The sequence below is a fragment of the Cyprinus carpio genome, chromosome B5 (genome assembly GCF_018340385.1).
Source record: "Cyprinus carpio isolate SPL01 chromosome B5, ASM1834038v1, whole genome shotgun sequence".
In the NCBI taxonomy this organism is placed as follows: domain Eukaryota; kingdom Metazoa; phylum Chordata; class Actinopteri; order Cypriniformes; family Cyprinidae; genus Cyprinus; species Cyprinus carpio.
In genome coordinates, this window is record NC_056601.1 from 27,083,662 (window position 1) to 27,105,755 (window position 22,094).

The 22,094-nt window shown below is 35.8% G+C and overlaps 1 protein-coding gene across 2 annotated transcripts; it reads right to left on the reverse strand.

The window, feature by feature from the left end:
- Positions 1-3,183: 3,183 nt before the first annotated feature.
- wasf3a (WASP family member 3a) lies at positions 3,184-22,046 on the reverse strand. Of its 2 annotated transcripts, XM_042725107.1 has the most exons (10): positions 21,896-22,046; positions 20,522-21,483; positions 17,268-17,438; positions 16,413-16,547; positions 12,050-12,203; positions 11,617-11,734; positions 10,554-10,735; positions 8,206-8,466; positions 5,533-5,840; positions 3,184-4,439 (listed from the first exon to the last, which is right to left on the reverse strand). In XM_042725107.1, exons 3-10 carry the CDS (start codon positions 17,398-17,400, stop codon positions 4,282-4,284), a joined length of 1,449 nt encoding a protein of 482 aa, XP_042581041.1. In that variant the 5' UTR covers positions 17,401-17,438; positions 20,522-21,483; positions 21,896-22,046; the 3' UTR covers positions 3,184-4,281. The 2 variants fall into 2 exon arrangements, with proteins under 2 accessions (XP_042581041.1, XP_018979930.2); XM_019124385.2 differs by lacking the exon at positions 21,896-22,046 and having other exon boundaries at positions 20,522-21,847.
- Between the last annotated feature and the right edge of the window lie 48 nt (positions 22,047-22,094).

Here is a 22,094-nt window from a genome sequence, read left to right on the forward strand (position 1 = left end):
CGTTACTGCTGGAAGAGAAAGAGCGACGCTGGCTCTCTGCGGAGGCTGAGAAAAATCCTACTTTCCCAGGAGTGAGTTCACCTGTATGGTAACACACAGAAGTTGGTCTTTTGATGCCTATTACAAGGAGACAATTGGCACTTGGCACGTACCACTGTTTTTTTTTTTTTCTTTTTTCTCTCAACACCATCTCTTAACATCCCACCCTCCCCAACTCCCCACAGTAAAGAGCTATTACACATTGTCAATGTAAAGCAGTGGGAGCTGTTGTGTGTGGATAGGATAGGGAGGGGGCAGCACTGCCAAAAACATAGGACTTGCTTTATCTCTAAATTGTTCTTGCACCCGAGTTCAACTTTAATGCAAACTTGATACAAGAACAGGACAATAGGATGCGCTCTATAAAACTGATGCCCTGCTGAATTCACTGGCAGATGGCCACAATTAACTACAGTCCTAGACTGAGGAGGCATTTCATGGGGTGGACAGGAGGACATGTCCCGCATCCCCACGTGTTTTGCCTCAAGAGCAGTGCTAGTGCTCAGAAGCAAAGATTCCTTGCACACCCTGGCAACGGTGGGAAAACAAAATGTCAGATCTGATCTGTCAAGTCTTTAAGCCCTCTTCTTCTGTCTGTCTTTCTTTTGTCTTTCAGGATTGTACTGCTGTATTGGTATAGGGATTAAGCTGAGTAGTAAAACAGTGATTTAATGAACTTTGTATGGCAGCATGCTGCACTTCAGCCACTATCGCAAATAAGCAGGACCAGTGGGAGATCGCTATGGGAACATTTCTGAGCCATATGGAAACAGGGGCAAGGGCTTTTGAGGCTGTGGGTTTTTAATTCCACTGAAAAAAAAAGAAGAAAAAAAAACAAAAAACAATTTAAAATACTTGAAAACAACAGCGTAAGAGTGTGAGAAAGAATGTTCTCAGGAAGAAAAAAAAAAAAACAGACAGACCACCAGGTGCTCTGTGTGTGTGATGCAGACAGTAAACAAAACAATGTAAGAAAGGAATGTATCCGCTCACCAGACTGTTTTTCATTTTGCCATGTAATCACAATAATGCTCAGCTTTTAATCAATTATACCCAGATGACCGCATCATTCAATCTAAACAGCTAGATTTAGAGTTGCTTGTTTTAGTTTGTATAATTTAATTCTCCTCTCAAGGATTAAGACATTCTTTTAAGACATTTAATGAACAAATTCTTTTCTTCTTTTGTTAATGTGAGGAGGGACCATTAAAAAATACATTTAAAAAATCTAACGAACACAACTGACATGTAAAAACTATGCTTGCAAGATGTGAGACTGTTTTCAAATACATGCATAAAATGTCACAAAGCTTCCATCATACCCAGATGTACAACAACAAAAATATGTGAAGTATGTGACATGTCTAGAATTGTAAAAAAGTATAGCACTAATGCCACTATTGTGGTCTGTTAACTTGTCCCATTCATGACCCCTACAATGCACCCGACAGTGGGTTTGAATCATTAAAAGGTTGTAATCCCCCACCATTGTGTTCAGACAACGCTACGTTTTTTAGGTCTTAAATCAGCAAGATCTTCAATAGGCAATATCCAGAATGCATTTCCTGACCTCTTCTTGTGTCATTTTACCAACCATACATTTAGTCCTTAACTAAGTGAAATAAACTGAGGCGAAGTTAAAAATGAAGCCAATCTAAATTGTGAAGAGACGATTCCTAGAACAAATTATTGAAAAAACTGCCTCTTCAAAAAAGATTTTTATTATTTATTTATTATTAATATTATTTTAAAGATATACTAAGCTCGACTTAGAGTCTCATACCATTTAAAATCATATCAGTCTCTTAAAAATCATAAGAATAACTCAAGAACTTGACTTCTTGAAGTCTAGGTATCAACCAAGTCACATGAATAAACCAAGATTTACAACACAGTTAGAGCTGTCAAGGTTAACATATTAACATCTGAACGCAATAGTCTAGTGGTACAACAGCTTATCACTGGGGTAGTGCCCTAAAATGGGAAACTCTGTACCTTATCTATCTCTAAAAAGTGCATATTAGTATCTAAGATTATATGCAGTCTAAAAGTATGTGGTATTATTTTATGCATTTAACTTGAATGTGCAAAGCTTCCAGTTTCAACAGCTTCTAGTTATTTTAGCTTTACAAAAATGTTATGTTGCAAACTGGTATTTGTTATGAAATTATTCATCATTAACCCACCATTGTGTGCACTTTCTTACTCTTATAGTTATTTAACTACAGTAGCTAATGAATCTGAGCATCATACACAAGTGTTTGTTACAGTGACTTACAAAGACAGACAGTAATTGTCTGAAAGCCTATTTGTTCAGAGCTGAAGTTTTCTAGGCGCGTGAACGCTCCATCACGTGAACTGCGCCTGGACAGGAAATGCAGCGCGCTGCTCAGTTGTTCACGCTCAGGGATGACGAGAGAAGACTCAGAGACCCTTTTCTTTACTTTCGTGTGCGTTTATGAAAAGCAAGTACGTTTTTACTACTGTTGCATGTTTGTACTGCATTGTGATGAATGTTTTGAGATTCATGTATGTTCATGTGAACTAGTTTTATTTGTTGAACTGCGTGACTAATTAGTGTAGTCATGATGCCAGAGCGTGATATAATATGCGACATGTTTCCTGTGTGCAATAATTACCCCCTCTATATGTCGATTTAGACTTTATTTGTGTTAGTTATTTAGAGATATGCTTCTGTGTTTGAGTGCAGTGCATTTACTGTTTATTTGGTGCTACCTGCATCGAGTGTTTATAGTGATACAGTGTCAGGCTGCATAGCCAATTAAAGGTGCAGCAGTATTGATATTAAAGGGCATAATAGTGACATATTTTGTTGCACTGTATTAACGTCAATTATTATTTATGTACTGTACTGTTGTGAATGATGACAATGAGCATAGTATAGTATTCCTTTATTTGTTTATTAATCAGTTATTCTTACCATTGCATTATTTCTTTTTCTTTTTCTCTGTTTAGACCACATACACACTTATACGAACTTGTATATTGGCATCCTGATCTTGATAAAGGATTCTCTGGCCGGAATATTTCTGTAGTGCTCCCATCCTAAAACGAACCACTAGTCCATACTTTAAAGTAATATTTTTTATTTTTCAGTTTAGCCATTTATTTATATTCTTTAGTGAAAGTGACATGACATACAGCCAAGTATGGTTACCCATACTCAGAATTAGTGCTCTGCATTTATCCCATCCAAAGTGCACACACACAGCAGTGAACACACACACCCGGAGCAGTGGGCAGCCATTTTTTGCTGCAGCGCCTGGGGAGCAGTTGGGGGTTCGGTGCCTTGCTCAAGGGCACCTCAGTCTTGGTACTGAAGGTAGGAGAGAGCTGCTGTACATTCACTCCCCCCACTTACAATTCCTGCCGATACGAGACTCAAACCCGCAACCTTTGGGTTACGAGTCCGACTCTCTAACCATTAGGCCATGACTTCCCCATTTATAATTTTCTTTCATCTTTCTAGATTTCTTGAATTTAGAAAGTCTAAATCTGGTGGTCAGCAGTGTTACAGCCAGTTATTAGCCCAAGAAATTTAAATTTGTAATCACTCAATAAACATTTCACTTTAATCTGCAATTCTATAATGCTTTATAGATTGTACAAGAGATTGTAATAGTATTAAATTCTGTCATGTTCTGCTTAAATTCTATCATGCTCTGAATTCATTTGTTAATCACTCAGAAAAAAATAATTTCTTTAACTGCAATAAAATGCCATGGAATTTGGATGGAGAGAGAGCAAAGGTTATTCACAGGATTTTTTCACACAATTTCTTGTACAAGCTGAGGAAAAGCAATAAATAAATATAAATGACATCAGCAGATTATTCAACTGAAAGAATATTAAAATAATAAAAAACAGACAATACTGCAGCAACACCTCTGCAGATCACGTTCATTTCTTATAATACATGATTGCTTACTCTCTAGATTTTTAATTGATAAATTCTGAATTTTCTGTACAGAGGGTTTGCAAATTTGAACTGCAAGTCTTTTCAAATGAACACTTCAAATATCTCTTTTCTGTAACTTGAACATTTGACTGGTTTGAGTGCATAAGAGACTGCTTTAGTTTCTTAAGGTCTATATTACCTAAACATATTTTGAAAAATTGACATTCTCAATGATCAACTATATGTAGGTATCTGAAGATGAATGTACTTTCATACTTAAGAGGAAGGTCTCTATCTACTCGTGTGTGTGTGGTTGACTATAATCAGTCAGACCATTCATTCTCATCGAGTTCTGAGTCATCTTCTGAGTCGCTATACTCAACTGCAATGCGGCGAGAGAGTATAGTAGCCACATCGTTCCCCACCGGCTCTCTTTTAGCCTGCTGTTCTTGTTGCTCCTGTACTTTCTTTAGTTGAATACCTGAACACATACACATAAACACACATGTGAACACAAATAACACAAAACACATGTTTTGTGCATGGTCATTTGACAATCCTCAATTGTAACATATAAAGCAGCTGTTGAGTTTTGACTAAACCACAAAAACAAAAATTATTTGAATTAATTATATGACTATCAGCATAGCCACCAACTGTACATTTACATGTAAGCTATATAATATTACAATATTAACTGAAATCTGGTCATAATCCAATTCAAATTATGTACAGTATCATATATGAAAAATAAGTTTGCTTAATTGTATTTAATTTGTGTTTGTAGTCTACTTCAAATGCTAAAAGTATATTTTTAAAAATATTTACTTGATTTAAACGGCAACTTAAATGTGCCTAAAATAAGTCAATTTTCATATCTGTTTCTTAAAACGCATAAGTATATGTTTAAAACTCCACTTTGTAATAGTCAAATCAAAGATTTTACTTTAAAGTTAATTACATTTGCATAATCTTTTGCAATACTTTAAAGAAGTAAACTTATTTTGACATGTTGTCTAACATACTAAAGTACATGTGAAATACCAGAATGTGATAAATGATATTACATTTAAAGTTAATAGTTTTAAATGTACTCACTGCAACTTCATTATTATAAATATGTAATTACAAATGTATTTAAATGCATGTCAAGTATCACTAATAATGAAGTATATTTTAGTGTATGATAAATGTTTGTCAATACATTCGGGAGCAAAGACAAAGCAAGTGATTATGAAATTACATATAAAGATGTAATTATGCCCCTATTTAAGTTGGTCCAAAACACACCAAGGTTCAGCTAATTGCATTTAAAATACATTTACAGATAATACATTTTCAGTTACAATAAACACATAACTAAGTGTCCAAAAACCTTCCATTCACAATGTTCACACTTAAGTATATTCTTTTAAAATATGTTATTTCCATAATAACTACTCTTTTTAAAAGTATGCTGAAGTGTACTTCTTTTTTACAAGAGTGCACTGTACTGTGGTCATGCTAAAGTATGCCACCATGGACAACACTCACCTGTTGATGTATACAAAATATGCCCACCACACTCCACTTACCCATGCGTATTGCTGAGAGCAGGTCACTGCGAGCATCTGTGACAGGCTGCAGAGTTAGTCTCTGTCCCTTTCTAAGTGCCACAGGATGAGGAGGTACAGGAGGTGCTGGAGGAGGAGGTGGACCTTCAGGAGGTGAAGCTAAAACAGGTCCAGGAGGTGGCAGAGGTGGAAGAGGGTACTGTAAGGCTGATGTGATCGGTCCAGGATGAGGAGTAGCTGGAGGTGAGGCAAAAGCTGTCTGTGCAGATGAAATGACGGGACCCACTGAAGGGGGCGGTGGGCCTGAACTGGCATAGTACTCCATCATACTATAAGAGAGAAAGAGAGAGCTTGAGAAACCTAGTTTCTGAAACCTCTCCAAGTAACCTCTACCTGGACCGGCATACAAAGTCACCAGCATTTATTTTGTTTTGGATACAGGCTTTTTACTATTGGCATGAAGTCTGGTCCACTTTGTAGCCTTTTCTGGCCAAGAACTGCCTACTTATGGGGTGGGTTCCGCTGAAATCATTTATAAACCAGAATTAACCAAGAAAATTTGCAGGAATATTGACTTCATAATAAGAATGTGTGTTAAAAAGTATTAAGTACCTATTATTTGAACTCCAAATTATTTTTCTCAAAAGCGCTCACTGTATAATTCCTGTACTTTTTAAACAAAACTTAAGTTTCCAGATTAACTTAAGATCCTGCTCCATATTCTTTTTATGATCTGTAACGGACAAGGTGGCTCTTAATTATTATGAACATGGGCAAGTATTGTTGTGGGCAATACTTGGGTATTTTGTTCAAAAACTATTTCACATTAGACACGCAAGCAGTGCATCTTTTTTCTACGCCCATGATAACAGGTTAGGGGTACAAGGGGTACTTATTAGGGGAAAATATATACTTTAAAAGAAGAATATACTTATTTTCAGATAAACAAAAGCATGTTAATTGCAGTTTAATGAAAATGTATTATAGTTATATTATATTATATTATATTAAATGCAAATAGCTGAACTATAGAGTTGGTTAAAGTATACTGTCGAATGTACTGACTATATGATTAGATTTAGATTAGATTCAACTTTATTGTCATTGCACATGTGGGCACAAGGCAACGAAATACAGTAGACAGGGGAAGAGATAACAGCAAAAAAAACATTAGGAAAGAGAGGAGGAAAAAAACCAACACCCAGACTGTGCTCCTTTGGGAGGCACCGTTTGAGGACAGGAAAAACACCTCAGCACAAAAGCACATAATCAATACACCATAAAACATGACTTTGCAACTGGGGACGGAAGTTGGGGATCGAGGTGATCCAGCCCAGGCAATCAGCATACCGGTCCTGCAGCCATTACAGCGCTGGTCACAGACCCGCTCGCCAGACTGGTGGAACAAAGCGGCGAAGGCGAGGGATGGGGGGGGTTGGGGGGGTGAATGCATATCTGTATATGTGTAAGAGTTAGTGTATGTGTAGGCCTGGAGAGTTGCGATTCTCTCTAGATGCCTCAGTCCCGCAGATTATAGAGCGTCACAGCAAGTTGCCATGGAGACAGCCTTGGCCAGGTCCTAGACAGAGTCAACAATCATCAGGTGTCTGTGGGAGGGGGGAGGAATGCGAGAGCGTCTCGCTGCCGTGCTCACCCGGGAGATATTTGTTATCCAGCCAAGGCCAAGGCTGGTATAGAAAGCCGAAAGAAGATATGATACCAGTTGTTTGGTCTAGTAGCCCGCATTCCATTTTACGGTCACTATGATTGTTCATTGTCCATTTTGGTCTCCAAATTCTCCAATTTCCTTTCCAAAGCCGTGAGCTTCTTCATGATGTTATCCATAATTACTCTGCCCACTGCTTCAATCATGACGGGCAGCCTTGTGAGGCTTTGGACAGCTGTTCCCATCTTCTGAATTTCTGATAACCCAGGGCAAAGCCTAATCCAATCAGCAGAATACCTGTTATCATGGTTCCGAATAGGTAGATGTCTTCAATGTCCTCCACGGAAAGAGCCGCCAGACACACGACCCGCCACTTCGCCCACCACGCGTCCATCGTGTAGCCAGCTGCGAAACGTTCCGGCAGGGCAGTCAGGTTCCCCCGAACCCAAGCTCCTCATCGAGAAGATGGGTGTCAATTGCGTTGAGAGACCAATTAATCAAATCCATGTTCGAGTTTAGGAGAGCAGTGCAGAAAGAGTCTCTCAAAGTAGACAAGAACAAGAGAAACCAAGCAAAGCACGGGGAAGGCAGGGAGGAGACTGACTATCATCTATACAAAAATACACTTTAAACTACATCATATGGTTAAAGTATACTGTCGAATGTACTGACTATCATTTATGCTAAACTATACGTTAAATGCCATTTCTATTGAAACTTGTATGTTATGTATTTAAATGTATTTGTTACTGCAATTTAGTATATTTAAAATAAATTGACTTTAAAAGAAATATCAAATAAACCACTACAGTTAAAATTGTATAATGTACTTTGATTGTAAAGTAAATGTACTGTAGTATATTAGTCAACATTTAATCACAACAAAAATGATTAAAACAGTTGTTTAAAGTTTTAAAGTATATGTACACACATATATATATATAGATATATATATATATATCTATATATATAATATATATATTTATAACATTTTCACATTTTAAAGAGTCCCACATGTTTGCTGTTACCCATAGTCTACTGGAGGAAGCGTGAGGGTTCCATTGACTCCATTTTCAGGGTGTGGGTACTGTGGAGGAGTTGGATGTGTTCGAGCAAGTACACCCACTCTGTAACCTACATCAGCACCCACTCCCACAGGCCCTCCAATGCTGTGATACTCGTGCTCTACCCCTCCATTTGCACTAGATGATGCTGTCTCCACAGGCATGAAGGGATGCGGCTGTGCTTGAGCGTGACATGCTTGGACTGGGTAGTTGTTTGCATGTGGTCTGTTGAAAAGATAAATGCAATACATTGCGATAATGCAAACAGTGTAATAATGTTAATGACAAACTGAACCATAAGAAATTTATATTTTTCATTTATTTAGAATAATGATAAAATACTCAATACAAATATGCACTACTGATCAAAAGTTTGGAATAACTATGAAAATTATGTTATTTTTGCTCATGATGGCTGCATTTATTTGAACAAAAATATTGTAATTTTTTTTTAATATTTTATTTGTAACCATTATTTTGAGGAATCTTGGGAAAGCAAATATCTACATAGTTAAATGAATAAACGGTATAATCTATAAACAGAATTTGTGACAGAAAATTTCTACTCGTTCTGCTTGATGAGGTAAATCAATCAATCAATCATGCACTTGTGCTCTTTGATTTACTTTACTTCAGCACTTAAATTTGGCATGAAATGGAAACTGTGATCATCTTTTTGAAGCCATCTTTTCGAAACAGCTTCTGGAATAAAAAAAACCTTAGAGCAGAAATTGATTTTGTTTATCAGAAATCAATTTGTTTATCAGTGACGGGTTACTGGAGATTAATAAATCATTTTAATACACACTGCAATATTCCATAAAAATAAGAATGGTCCATTTTTATTTAATTGCAACTTTAAACAACTTGGTAACACTTTCTATGAAGCCCATATTTATCGTGCATTATAAGGGTACTCTTAAGGCATTATAATGAATACAAAATGCATTATAAAAAAAACTTATGTTATATCATCTTATAAATAAGCATAACAACAATTATAATACATTATGATTCTATGCATTTGTGGTTATAAGTTTTAAGATTATGATTATTTATAACACACAATGAACACCATATTAAATCGACTTTCACATTTATAATGGACTATATTTCTTGACATTGTTTATTTAAGATCTGCACAGTATCTTACTGCATCTTTTAAGTGGTTAGGTGCGGAGTGTTATTTGAGTGTTCCCTGTAAGGCTAATATTAATTATAATGTGAGCTAGTCATACTTTCAACTGAAAAAATGCAATGTTTAGATGTTAGGTTACATTTCATTTTGATGGTCCCCTTAGTCTACTGACTATAAGCAACTTTGCAACTACACATCAACTAACTCTTATTGGAGTATTAGTAGACTTAGGTAAATCTTTGGCTAATTTTCATATTTTGGTGAACTATCCCTTTAAGTTTAGGGTAGGTAGAATGTTGACGTACTTGCAAAGTAACTTATAGTCATTTTGTCTGTTGGGGAACCATCAAAATAAAGTCTTAGCATATATTTAGCAGATATACTACTAACACTCCAATGACTGCTAGTTGACGTAGTTGCAGAGTTACTTATCAACAGCTGTCTAACAGGGTACCATCAAAATAAACATACTGATATTACAATAAAAATAGTTCAAAGCAAATGCGAACACATTCATCTGATCTGATATCTGATCTTACGGCGGTTTAAGAAAAATAATAATAATTATTATTATTATTACTATACTTATAAGTGGTCTTTGATTGCTTTAAGTAAAGTATCATAAAAAAGATGGCTTATAATACATTATAACTATGAGAAATAAAATCCATTGTAACTTGAGTGGATGCATGTGGTCACTGTGTTATAAATCATCATTCTCTTAAAAGCTATAACCACCAATAAGTAAATATTATAATACATTAAAACTGTTCTTATGAATATTCATAAGATGATATAACATATTATAAGGCTTTTTTTAATGCATTATGCATTCATTATAATGCCTTAAGAATACCCTTATAATGAAATATAAATATGGGCTTCAGAGAAAGTGTTACCAATAACTTGCCCTGTGTCCTTGTGCATATCATGCCAGTGTGTATTTTGCATTGTGTGCGCCAGTGCATGTTATGTTTGCATTGCATTGTCCCTTTTTTTTTTTGTGCATAACTGTAGCCATTATTATTTTTACAAACTCTGACTGATGAGTTGATTTTTTTTTTTATGGCAATATGATTATTATTGCAAAAATGCTATTTAAAACTGCAGACATTTTCTTTAACTAGTATTTTATACCAAAATGGATAATTTTGTGATTTGAGAGGTGACAAACCTGCCGTCTGGAGACAGCGAGCCCTCAGATGATACACCTCTGTGAAGTGAATGATGATGACGATGGTCCGGCCGCAGCTCCTTATCAAAAGCCATCATGTTCCATTCTTGTCTGCGGTTATGAGCCTTACGAACCTTTTTCACCTCACGGGGCAATGTACCATCAACACACTGCTTCTGCTCCTGAGTGAAAAGGAGAGAAAGTGAGGACATACTGAAGATGATCTAAGTGATCTGTATGTTAGCTTGAAAAGAAAAAGAAAAAACTTTTACTGAAAGTTACTTCTGAGCAATACATTTTTCATCTGGCCGAAAAGAAACTGTGAATAGGTCAAATAGGCAAAAATCCTTAAAGCAATAGTTTACCCAAAGATAAAAATTCTGTGGCCATCTAAGATGAAGATAGAGTTTGTTTCTTCATTGGAACAGATTTGGAGAAAAATAAAAACTGTGTGTTTGTAAGAAACAAATCCACCATTAAGACGTTTTTAACTTCAAATCATTGCATCCGGCTAAAATATGAGTCATATAACCATAATACGGCTTTCTCTAGAGAAAAATGTGTCTAATGTAAATCATGATATCTACAGTTCGAGCACTGTTTACAAGAGGAATCAGTCCAAAACAGTTCTAAACAAACATGTTTGTTGATTTTGATGTGAAAGGGCATAAACTTCAAGGAATAAACTTGTATTTGTACTGGAGGAAGTGTTATTATGGATTATGGACTTGTATTTTGGACAGAAGCGATGGTTTAAATTTAAAATGCCTTGATGGATTTGTCTCTTACAAACACACATCTTTTCACTTTACAAGATGATAATTGATGGACTAGAGTTGTGTGGATTACTTGTGAATTATAGTGATGTTTTTATCCGCTGTTTGGACTCTCATTTTGTCGGCACCCATTCACTGGAGAGGATCTATTGGATGGCTTGGGGATGAGTAAATTTTTATTTTTAGGTGAACTATTCCTTTAAGTCCTTTAATGTAAGCCTAACTACTTAAGCAAGAATGTTACCAGATTTATAGATGAAAAACATTTAAAAGAGTAATTATTTTACCCTATGTTTTCTCTTCTCTTTTCTCTTGTCCTCTGTGTCTTGAAGCATTTTTTCCTTCCACAAGTCAAAGAAATACGAGGGGTCTGTGTAGAACTTAATTCCATCAATATGGTCATCCCTAGATAAATCAAAAACATGATTATAAACCTATAATGCATCTTGAAGAAGAAGAAGAAAAAGTACACACACATTTACATTTACATTAAATCATTTTGCAGACGCTTTTATCCAAAGCGACTTACAAATGAGAACAATAGAAGCAATCAGATCAACAAGAGAACAACAACGGTATACAAGTGCCATGACAAGTCTATATGATAGACAAGAAAAGAAAAGGTAAGTACTAGTATTAGTTGGTTAAGTGCTGGCGAAAAAGATGAGTCTTTAGATGTTTTTTGAAAATGAGTAAAGACTCAGTAAAGACTACACACACCTGTAGGCAGAGAGTATGTTCAGAGGTGGTGGTTTGTCGCTGGTGTTGTACATCTCTGTGATGGGGTTTGGAATGCTGCTCTTTGTCACCACCTGCTGGTCTTGAACAGTAGAGCTTTTAAAGGCTTTACGCATATTAATATCCTGGAGTGAAACTGTGACAAAAATAAAACAGAGAGATTATTACACAGAGTACATCAACTATCTCTCCGCACTCCACAGATTTTTTTCCAAATTCCCAAACCAGCATTTGCAAAAATTCTGCACCTGCTCTATATACAGGGCGGACTTACCCATTAGGCAAAGGTAGGCGACTGCCTTGGGCCCCCAAAAGACAAGGGCCCCCTAATGCTTTTCATATAGGAGATGCGCATTAAGCGCGGACACGCGAACGGTTTGCTGTTTACGGTGTTTATGCACGGCAATCGTCTGCGCGTCCGAGTTGAACGTGCTTCTTGTGTATCCAGCTTGTAGCAAAATAAAAAAAAAAGCGTTTATGCATCTAAAGCCGACTTCTTTTGCCGCCGCACGCGCGAGGTCCCCTCTTTCATCCCAGCGCGCGCACACTTCTCTCTCTGCTTCAGCGCGCGCGCTGAAAGGAGCTGCGCTTTCAGTTAAAACATTGAGATGTTGCCCTTCTCTAATTTTGCATATAAGTATAGCTGAAATCACAGCACAGCTTTGTGTCTTCAAGGCTATTCTGTAGCCGATTTGATTTTTATCAGACGACGGCACGATATATATATTTTTGGCAGATTAAACTTCTCGGAAGGGAGAGACTGGTTAGTCTTAATGGGTCGCCGTTTCAGTCACTATTTATCATATTCATCCCGTTGTCTGACACACAAACAGTCAAATGTATCAATGAAAAACAGTTTTGAGAATTTTAGCTGCATCAAAATACAGTATGTGGCACAGAGAGGCAAACAAATGTAATAATAAATAATAAAATGTTACATTTTGCATGTTCAGAAGTGAGCTGCCCTGTCATGCGAAAATGCAAACAGGTTTGTTTAAAGGTGCTCAGTGCAAAGAAAAGAGAAGTAATAGAAGCTAGTATTTCGTTTGTTTTTTTTTTCATATGTGTCTAATAGACATGAACAAGTTTCTTTGAAAAAACACATGCATGACCTAATGAAACATGTCTACTCTTCATGCTCTGGTTAACTGGTTTCACTAATAATAAAAATTTATTGCATAATTAAAATTTTTGCATTACAAAAATGCCTTTAAAAGAAAAGTGTTACAGGTGTGCCCATATTGACACAGAACAATGAGTTTAAGATATGTCAGAGCAAGATATTTTCAGTTGAGACAGCTCAAACAGCTTTTAGTCTGGGGACTAGCTTAAGCCTTTGTTCCTGTGAAACCATGGGGGAACGAAAATATTCATTTAAGGGTACATTAGCAACAGATTAAGTAAAAAGGTGTGCAATTAAGTTGCGATTATTCCCGAGTTAACTCATGACAATCATGCCATTAATTGTGACTATTTATTTGACTTGATTGACAGCCCTAAGTTAAAAGACTAAAATAAAATGTAGGCTTACGCTGGTAACTCACATTTTCATTTTACCTGATAAAGTACCATTTATGAGCGGAGCTGTTTTGTTTTTAGAAGCTGGTTACCGGGCGAACCACTATATTTCTGACTCCAAAAGCACCTCCTACTGGCAGAGAATGAATGTGCCATTTTCAATAAATCCAGTCTGCAGTTTTAGTTCAGACCACATGCGAATATTCACCCACATAAATCTGTTTTAAATAATATAATAATTTATATTCCTGACTCATCCCAGAAATATAAAGTTTCAGTTGTGAGGTTTATCATTTATAATTTATTTTGTTTTATCTGTTAAAACAAAAAAAAAACGGTAAATCAATTGCTATTTCGGGGTCTACAACAACATGAAATAATATAAAGTATCTGCTAAATGATAAATGTAAATTAAAGAATCCCATTTAGAACATGTACATAAAAAATGGTAGAAAACATTGGACACAACAATGTGGCACCATTGTGCAGCAGCAAGCGCATCACAAACAAAAAACGACCTCAAGGGTTGATCTAGGTAAATGTGTGTAAATTTATATGAACACATTCCTATATAACAATTCGCAATCCAAGTTACAAAAAACACACCAACCTCTATATTATCTTTGAGTTGAATATATTTTGGTTTAACAATTTGCTATTGAAGTTCCATTAAACACATTAACCATCATTAAATCAATTCCACAGTTTCTTTAAAAATGGTGGGAAAAAAACTGTCTATATTTTCTGTATCATGCTGCTAATCAGTGGTATTGAGTTTGATATTGTTTTGCTGGCCTTACTGTGTCATTCATTCATTTGTTTATTTTCACAATCCCCAGTCACCAGCCCTTTCACCACAGAACTACATTTCCCAGCATCCCTCCTGGTTCCAACCTGCACTCAGTCAGCCATGTACTCACCTTGGAATACTTACTTACAGTATTCTGTTTCTTCAGTTACACTATTGGAAAATAAATAAGCCGCATGAAGCACTGAGACGTTCCTCTGACTGTTCTAAGTTTTGTGAGTGTCAAAAACAGTGCCATCTGGTGGCTGGTAAAAAATAAAGCAGCAAAAAGCCTTTGAAAGAAGCCCCCTAGGACAAAGCATATGAATTGCATTTGGCAAATATTTTATTTTCCTAAAATAATTGTATTCTTCATATTACTTGTGTGACTGATGATTTCAAAATATAATTAAATAAGTCTGAAGGAAAACTTGCTCGTAATGTAAGATCTGTGGGTTTGAACATTCCGACACACAAAGTGTGGACTCGGTGTGCACTGAAAGTGTGGTTTCATTTGTCATTTATCACGATTTCTACGTTAACACAAGCCTCGGATCACTAGTTACACCAGACAGAACCTGCAAAGAAAGGGTTTGTTATTCACCTACTGTAGCAAAGTTTCTTAAATCATTCTATGAACTTATTTACTCACATTGCATCACTTGAATTTCTGATATTCCTGCCAATAAAGACATGGTTGTACATTACCTCTGTGTCATCTACTTCTGTTATTTTGACAGAACACCAGATCATAACAACTACCATAGACATCGTATCATTTGACCCAGCTAATTTACTCCTCTCCATTCCACAAGATGGCTGTCCAATTGAAGATTATGTTGAAGTATTTCTTGATCCAACTTGGTTCCATGGAACAAGTGAACCTTGAAAACAATCTTTTGGGCGGATTAGATGATAATCTTTATCAACAGATGCCGGCGTCCAATTACCACCTGTCCTTCGTGAGCGCTGTATTGATTATGCACTGTGACTAAGTGGTTCATCCTTCACTCTAGACGCCCGTCTCTATCATTCTCCACTTCACTTTGGTCTGGTCCCGTTGTTCCCAATGTAGCTACTTCCCAGTCTACTCACCATTTAATACTTACCTGTCATCATCCTGTCTTCAGTTTCATCAGTCTTCTGTCTCTTCAGTTATACCAGACAGCACCTGCATTGAAAGGACTGCTGTTGGCGTGGATAGCCTCATGGTTAGTGCGGTGATACAGCCTAACTGTGCTCACTATGACCCAAGATTCCCATCTTGAAGTCCTATGCCGATCCTGCTCCCCTCTCTCTACCCAGTGCTTTTAAGTCATCTCTCAACTGTCCTGTCTGAGTAATAATGGAATAAAAACCCATAAATATAACTTTAAAAAGGACTGTTTTTCACCCAGCTAAGTTTCTTAAGCCATTTTATGAACTTATTTACTCACCTGCATGGATTGCTTGAATTTCTGACATTCCTGCTAAAAAAGACCTGGATGTACAGTACCTCTGTGCCATCTTCTTCTGTTATTGTGACACATTTAAAGAAATGAAGAGTTCAGATGCAAAAGTCTCTAAGTGCCATTTGAAATTTTCTTCTAAAATGAAAATTTTTATCAGGCTCCTAACGGAACACAAACATTGGAGCTTGAGAAAAATATTAATTTTAAAAGAAAATTTCAGAGGCACTTAGAGGCTCTTGCATCTGAACTCTAACAACGTACTGTATGAGGCATGTTGTTGCTTACCACACAATTTTTAACCATCAATGATTTATATGCGGAGTCCAAGGGTAATGGTACACATTTCATTAGCACTTAAAGAAATAGCATACATGGGAAAAAAAAGTTCATATGATCAAAGACAGCTTATTTTAGGAATTCTGGGAATGTCAGATGAAAAGACCACATCATGAAAAAAATATATATACCAAAGAAAGGGGGATGCATGGGTCATTTTGACCCACATTCCTTATGCATGTCAGGTTTAGCCTGGAATATCCTATTAAATATGCATTCCATATCTGGTAAAGTGCATGGATCTTTTACTGACCTTCCTCCACACTAGAGTCCAACTGAGTGACCTTGACTGCAAGCCGATCTATACGGTCCTGTAGAGAATTAGCACGCAGGTAGAATGTATTGGCTTCATTAAAGAGCTCACCAAACACATCCTCTGCATGTTTACCTGTAGAAGATGAGAAAGAAAGACTGAGGGTCAGAGATGACCTTTTAAATAGTCATTTACTGGATGCTTTATCCAAAACATCTTACAGCACACTTATTAGGAAATTCCTCTTAAAGCAAACTGCTCTGCACTGATAGGCGTAATAGTGGTTATTTCTCAACTTTTATTTACAATCTTTAACTGTTATGTTTACAAACTAATAATTCATTTGCATGCTCTAATCTACCAGATAACTGCAAAACACACACACACACACACGGGTGATAAAACAAAAAATATAAAGTCTTATTCCATACATTCACATAAACACAGCATATTTGACCCATAGAACCCTGCAGAACATGCATATACTCCTTATCCACATCTGTTGATTGCTCTGTGCTTCATGGGATTAAGCTTTAGAGTGTTTGCTTGGGAGCCAGTGAATAAAAAAAGCATTGTTATTCCATCTCATTTATTCAATTGATTTATAGTGTATTTGTGTAAAACAGAAGTGCATGCATATAGGTTCAAATATATATATATATATATATATATATATATATATATATATATATATATATATATATATATATATATTTTTTTTTTTTTTTTTTTTTTTTTTTTTTTTTTTTTCTGTGAGTGTATCATAACATTTACATGCCCAGTATTTATTCTGGTTTAAAAATAAAAATCTTTTTTTTTTTTTTGGTCATACTAATATGAAAAAGTAGGTCTTACTGAGGCTGCTAAGTTGGCGTATGATGGCAGAGAGAGTGTTGTTGGTCACACACTCCAGCTCATTGCTGATGGTCTCAGGTAAAGCTCCTCTACAGAGGTGTCTGGGCTCAATGTTTCTCTTCACCAGTGGCATGACTTCACCTCAACACATGTATACAAACAAACCAGCACCTGTAAGGACACACAAACAGGATGACAATTAGACCAAATGTACTAACACCATCAATCTTTTTCCATGTCACATTAGACTAATATACTAAATATGTACACTACAAATTGGAAGTCCTATTAAAAATCTGTTATGTAAATTATATTAACTTGTCTCGTATTAAGAAACTATTAATATAAGGCAATGATCATTACATAAAATCATGGGTTCAGCTGTTAAGTGGACAACCATGAAGACTATGAAGTAGGACCATGAAGAAGAGGAAAAACTTATAACTATAGAACTACATATATTATGGAACAATAGACATTCCACCAGCACACAAAAATATCACAAATTATTTGTTTTACTATTGTTTTATTAAAACCTATCAAATACCCTTTGTCAAATGCTTTGCTTAATAAGTGTGCTGTCTTCGAATAAATGCATTGATATTTAAATATTTGCACAAGTGGCTGAAGTGTCCAATATTTTGGTGGTCATTGTATGTAGCTTTCTTATCAAAATACTCGTTTGCTGGGTTTATATATATAGGTTTTGGCGGGGAAGTCATGGCCTAGTGGTTAGAGAGTTTGACTCCTAACCCTAAGGTTGTGGGTTCGAGTCTTGGGCTGGCAATACCACGACTGAGGTGCCCTTGAGCAAGGAACCGAACCCCCAACTGCTCCCCGGGCCCCGCAGCATAAATGGCTGCCCACTGCTCCAGGTGTGTGTTCACGGTGTGTGTGTGTTCACTGCTGTGTGTGTGCACTTTGGATGGGTTAAATGAAGAGCACGTCACTTTCACTTTTTATATGTGGTCATGAATAAAATTTGTGTTTTGTTTATTTTAATTAAATAGTATCTAACTTGATTATGTTATAAATTTAAATGGCTTAATGGTCAATGGTATATATTAATATAATGATGTATTTTACTTACATAACCTGCTACCCCTTGTTTATTTCATAAATAATGTACTTAATAATACACTTAAAATTTAGTGCAGACCGAATGTAATATTTTGGACAATTCATTTTATGTTAATTGCAATTAAATGTATTATTTTATAAATTAGAATGATAGATTTATATTATATGCAATTTAGTTAGTCCGATTTGATCTTTTTTGACCCAATTAAGGAGGACTTTGAAGTAAAGTGAACTGAAGTGAACTGAAGTGAAGTTTAGGATGCAGGATCACAGGGCTGGAGCCTATATCAAAATATGCTTTAATGTAATTTCTATTACTTCTGTCAAGTGTTTAAATATATTAGTAAGTAGACATCTGAAATGGTAAAATATATAATTTTTAAATTTAAAGCTCACTACAGTTAGAATTATGAAGTATTCTTGTTAGTCAACACATCAAAATAAGGGTACTTCTTTAAAGCACATCAAAATATTGAGAAGAATGATTTCAAATGTAGGCCTACTTTAAAGTAAACTTTTAATTTGACATTATCAAAAAGTGCACTTTAAAAGTCTACTTAAGTGTGTTAAACTGTTATGAAAGCGTCTCTCTTTAAGTGCACTTAAATGGACAGTTCAACCAACTAACCCCATTGAGGGTGAGTAAATGATGACAAAGTTTTCATTTTTGGGTGAATTGTCCCTTTAATGGTCTTTTATTCCACTTGTAATTTTATTTCATTAATATTAGATTATTTGCCAGTATAGTTTAAAAAAAGAAAAGATTTGAAGCACACTATAAGTACACGTTGGGTACAATTAAGTGCACTTCTTTTTCATAAAGGATCCCCTATCCTGTTAATACATATATTCTATAAACACCTTTGAACATAAAAGCATAACTTCAAAGATTCCACATGTTATGTTTGTTTCATTCTGTGGCCTACAATCCAGAAGCAAGTAAGGTAACTGTATGTCACCAGAAGATTATACAGGGGGAGGTTGGTGTGTCCAGCCTCTCAGGATTAAGTTATTAGACACACACACACACACACACACACACACACACACACACACACACACACACACACACACACACACACACACACACACACACACACACACACACACACACACACACACACTGCTCTCTGGATTACACCGCTTTCACTCACATTAACTTCCATGACACATTTAAGAGCATTCGTTCATATACATAAGTTATTCTTTAATGCATGGAACCAAGAATGTGTGTAGAAATAATTTTCAGGTAAAACTATTAAATCCACCACATCTCTTGTAGCCAAGGGTCACCTTCCTGTGCAACATAACTGTACTGAGGCATGTTTATTTCAATCAGGGTTCAAGGTTTCCATTATTGGATATGTTTTATATATAATGCAGGTTTGAAATCACATCTCACTATAGCTAAATTTAGGTTTCAGGTTTCAGGAGAAGCTAAGAGCAAACATAATTGGTCAGCATCTCTCTGTTAGCTACCAATCAGGCAGGCCGGGTTGTGGAAATGTCCATTAACTCAAATGGAAATCAATGGCTCACTACTCAACAGTGCTCCATTTCACTAGTAAAAGCACAGCACATGCATTATCACATTGCACTACATGACACTAATTATCTGTTAATGACTAAACGAATGAGAAAATAATACTTTTAAGGTCTAAATTATTAAAAACCATGCTATATTTGACATAAATTTCTATTTTTGAAAAAGTGCCATGGTAATAGCAGTATTTTTTTTTTTTAAGTAATTATGTATTTAATTATGTATGTAATTAAGTATGCCGACATCAACATCAAACATATGATAACAATTAAGTAGCCTACATAGTTTATATCATCATCAAAACATCACCATCGCGTAACCATGATACCACCACAGTAGGTTTTTATTTTTTATTTTTTTGGAGTTGACAGAAACGCTGATTAATAACAAAGTTGAGGTTTTTAACTGTGAATGTGCAGCAGTTAATATAAGCTACCATTAATGACGCGATGCTACATTGAATAAGTGCACTAGACTGCACTTGAGTTTATTATGGGGGACTGTTAATCTACCAACCTACACTCTAAATAAACTCTATAGACAAACTTAAACAAACGTAAGATTAAATATATTATACTAATGAAACACTTAACAAAATTTTGAGCATGTATTTTAAAACATTTTCGCTTACCAAACGTGGTTTGAATGCAGATATAATGATAGATGAAACGGTCCGTCTGCTTGCGCTGACATCAGAGCACAGTATTAGGGCGGGATTGATATGTTGATGGGCAGTTCTGTGCACCAATCGCATTTCAGCATCTGGAACGTTCTTTTTGGATTAAAATTGTGAGAGCCAATAAGATTTGTCCATAATTGCAAACTAGCAAGCAGTCATGGGTGGATAAGGAGAAGTAACGGATTGTAACGAGACAGTTTCAGGTGGGATATAAACAGTCGAAGGTCCAATACACAAATTCTTTCGTTATAAAGTATCTACCAACACACTCTAAAATATGTTTTCTTGAAATGTCTTAACTGCTTTGTTATTAAGCATGATTATTGTAGTTATTACCAGTCTTAGTGTTTATAGGTCCTTGATTCACTCACTGTTGTTTTATATTTTATTTTGTTTTATATTTTGCCCTGCAGTAATAGCTGTGATGTTTTTGTGATGACATACTGGATCTCTCTGAATCCTCCTCATCATAATCATACAGAAGTCCAGATCAATATTTCAATGTCCTTCAAATGTAGGGCAGAACTCAATGTTTAAATGTTAACAACCACAGCTTGTTGCAATAAACAACCTTACATAAATATGTAAATATTCCTATAAAAAGATTTCTACTTGCATATTTATATTATAAAACAGGGAATATTATAAAGCTATTGATTGTGAGGGAATTGTCCATTAACTGTGATATAGTTTCTTGTATGATTCATTCCAAGTCTCCCCTACAATGTTGCAACTGGACAAACTGGAATACTGGACTTGGCCATTCCAAAACCCTTTATTTCAGAGAGCGAACACTTTGTCCTTTATAAACTTTCATGACCACATGTGTGCCGTTTCTTCCAGAGCTGCCTGTAGATGCTTTGATGGCAGTAGATCCACAGTAGATCCTGTGTGGTTTTTGGAGACTTCACCCCCTAAACGAGAATTTGGAGAAATTGTGGATTTTAAATTTCTTTCCAGCATCATCAGACTCACCAGTCTACTTCTAAGGGTCTCAGGATCATATTGGTGCCATGTAATTCAATATTTATGACCAACCAGGCAGTGTATTGATGGTTATAAAAGGTGTGATCTTTTTAATGATTTTCTCTAATGTGGAAAATTTTAGGCATTTGATGCAGTGAAAAAAGTAGGGATATTCTTTGAAAATATGGTGTAACACATGGTGTCTTCATCTAGTTGGCACTGGCATCAGATGCATTTATTTTAACAGGACACTTTTTTCCCAGCAAAATGCAAATTATATAAAACAGTAACACATTTAAACACTTTTTGGTTCCTACATTTTGTGAAAAAAAAAAAAAAAAACAATGTGATGAATTACACCTGTGGTAATTGAAGGACAACTGCATGAATTTAGGAGAACTGACTTCTTGAGTTCATCTAAAAGACACAGAGGCAGTAGCTGATTATAAGTCATTGCAAAAAGCAGAAGAAAAAAATAAAAATTAAATAAAGCTCTTTTGTTTAAGCTTTATAAAAGGCTCAATACGGGGCAGCAGTGATAACTGGAGAAGGACAAGCA